This window comes from Cyphomyrmex costatus, unplaced genomic scaffold (assembly GCF_001594065.2).
Source record: "Cyphomyrmex costatus isolate MS0001 unplaced genomic scaffold, Ccosl1.0 C2282867, whole genome shotgun sequence".
NCBI lineage: Eukaryota > Metazoa > Arthropoda > Insecta > Hymenoptera > Formicidae > Cyphomyrmex > Cyphomyrmex costatus.
The window spans coordinates 1-1,242 of NW_017274469.1; the positions used below are offsets into that span (position 1 = coordinate 1).

Genomic DNA, 1,242 nt, shown 5'->3' on the forward strand with positions numbered 1-1,242 from the left:
CACGGGAGGGCTACCTGCCAACCTGCCAATGCCAGCGGAAGCTGTGGCCGACACTTCAGCCGATTTCGCCCAAAGAGATGTCAGAGACCCGCAGGGGGAGGTTAACGTGACTCGTATAGTGAAGCTGCCGCCTTTCTGGAAGGATAACCCCTTTTTATGGTTCACGCAAGTCGAAGCGGTTTTCGCTCTATCACGAATTACCGCTGATGAGACAAAATTCCGATACGTTATAGTTAATCTTGATCAAAACATTCTACCGTTTGTTTCAGATATCCTAGCCTCACCGCCGGCCGAGAACAAATACGGGGCTCTAAAAACACGCATTATTTCGTCATTCGATGAATCGAACGAGTCCAAGCTGAGACGATTGCTGCGCGGACATGAATTAGGTGATGAAAAACCGTCACATTTTCTGCAACGGTTAAGAAATCTAGCTGCAGGACAATGCAACGAGGCCGTTATGAGAACGTTATTCCTTGAACAAATGCCGGAAAGCGTAAGAAGCATACTTGCCATAAGTGAGCTTACCGATCTGTCAAAACTCGCACAGCAGGCCGATAGAGTAGTGGACGTCACGCGTAACACGGTTGCCGTAGTCAGCACTGGCGAAGCAAAAGCGTGCGACAAAACCCCCCAAGATGATGTCAACTTACACGAATTAAAGAAAATGGTCGAATCCCTGTCTCGAGAAGTTAAGCGAAGCATACGGCGTAGCCGATCAAAGTCGCGAGGACGAGGACGATCAAAGTCCAAAGAACGTGAAGACGATATCTGTTATTATCATAGCAGATTTGGCGAACAAGCAAAAAATTGTCGCCCACCATGCACGTTCAAGAAACAAAAAGCAAAACTTGAGCTGACGGAAAACTAGAATCGCCACTGCGTATTAAGGCGGTCGCAGACGGCGTTCGTCAAAAAAGCCGCTTACTCGTTTCCGACAGAAAAACTGGTACGCAATTCTTAATCGATACAGGAGCAGACATTTCAGTACTGCCAAAGTATTTCGCGGGACGCAATATCAAACCAACTGATTCGAGCTTATACGCGGCAAACAACACGACCATACGCACATATGGAACGAAACTCATCACAGTGGATCTCAACCTACGCAGAAAGTTTAATTGGACATTTGTTATAGCCGATGTCTCACACGCTATATTGGGCGCAGATTTTCTATACCACTTCAATCTGTTACCGGATCTGAGAGGTAGAAAACTAATTGATGGCACCACAAAACTAAAA

General features: G+C 46.5%; 1 protein-coding gene across 1 annotated transcript; it reads left to right on the plus strand.

The window, feature by feature from the left end:
• Positions 1-28: 28 nt before the first annotated feature.
• LOC108771186 (uncharacterized) lies at positions 29-871 on the plus strand. Its single transcript, XM_018541934.1, has one exon. It carries the CDS (start codon positions 29-31, stop codon positions 869-871), a length of 843 nt encoding a protein of 280 aa, XP_018397436.1.
• The last annotated feature ends 371 nt before the right edge of the window (positions 872-1,242 follow it).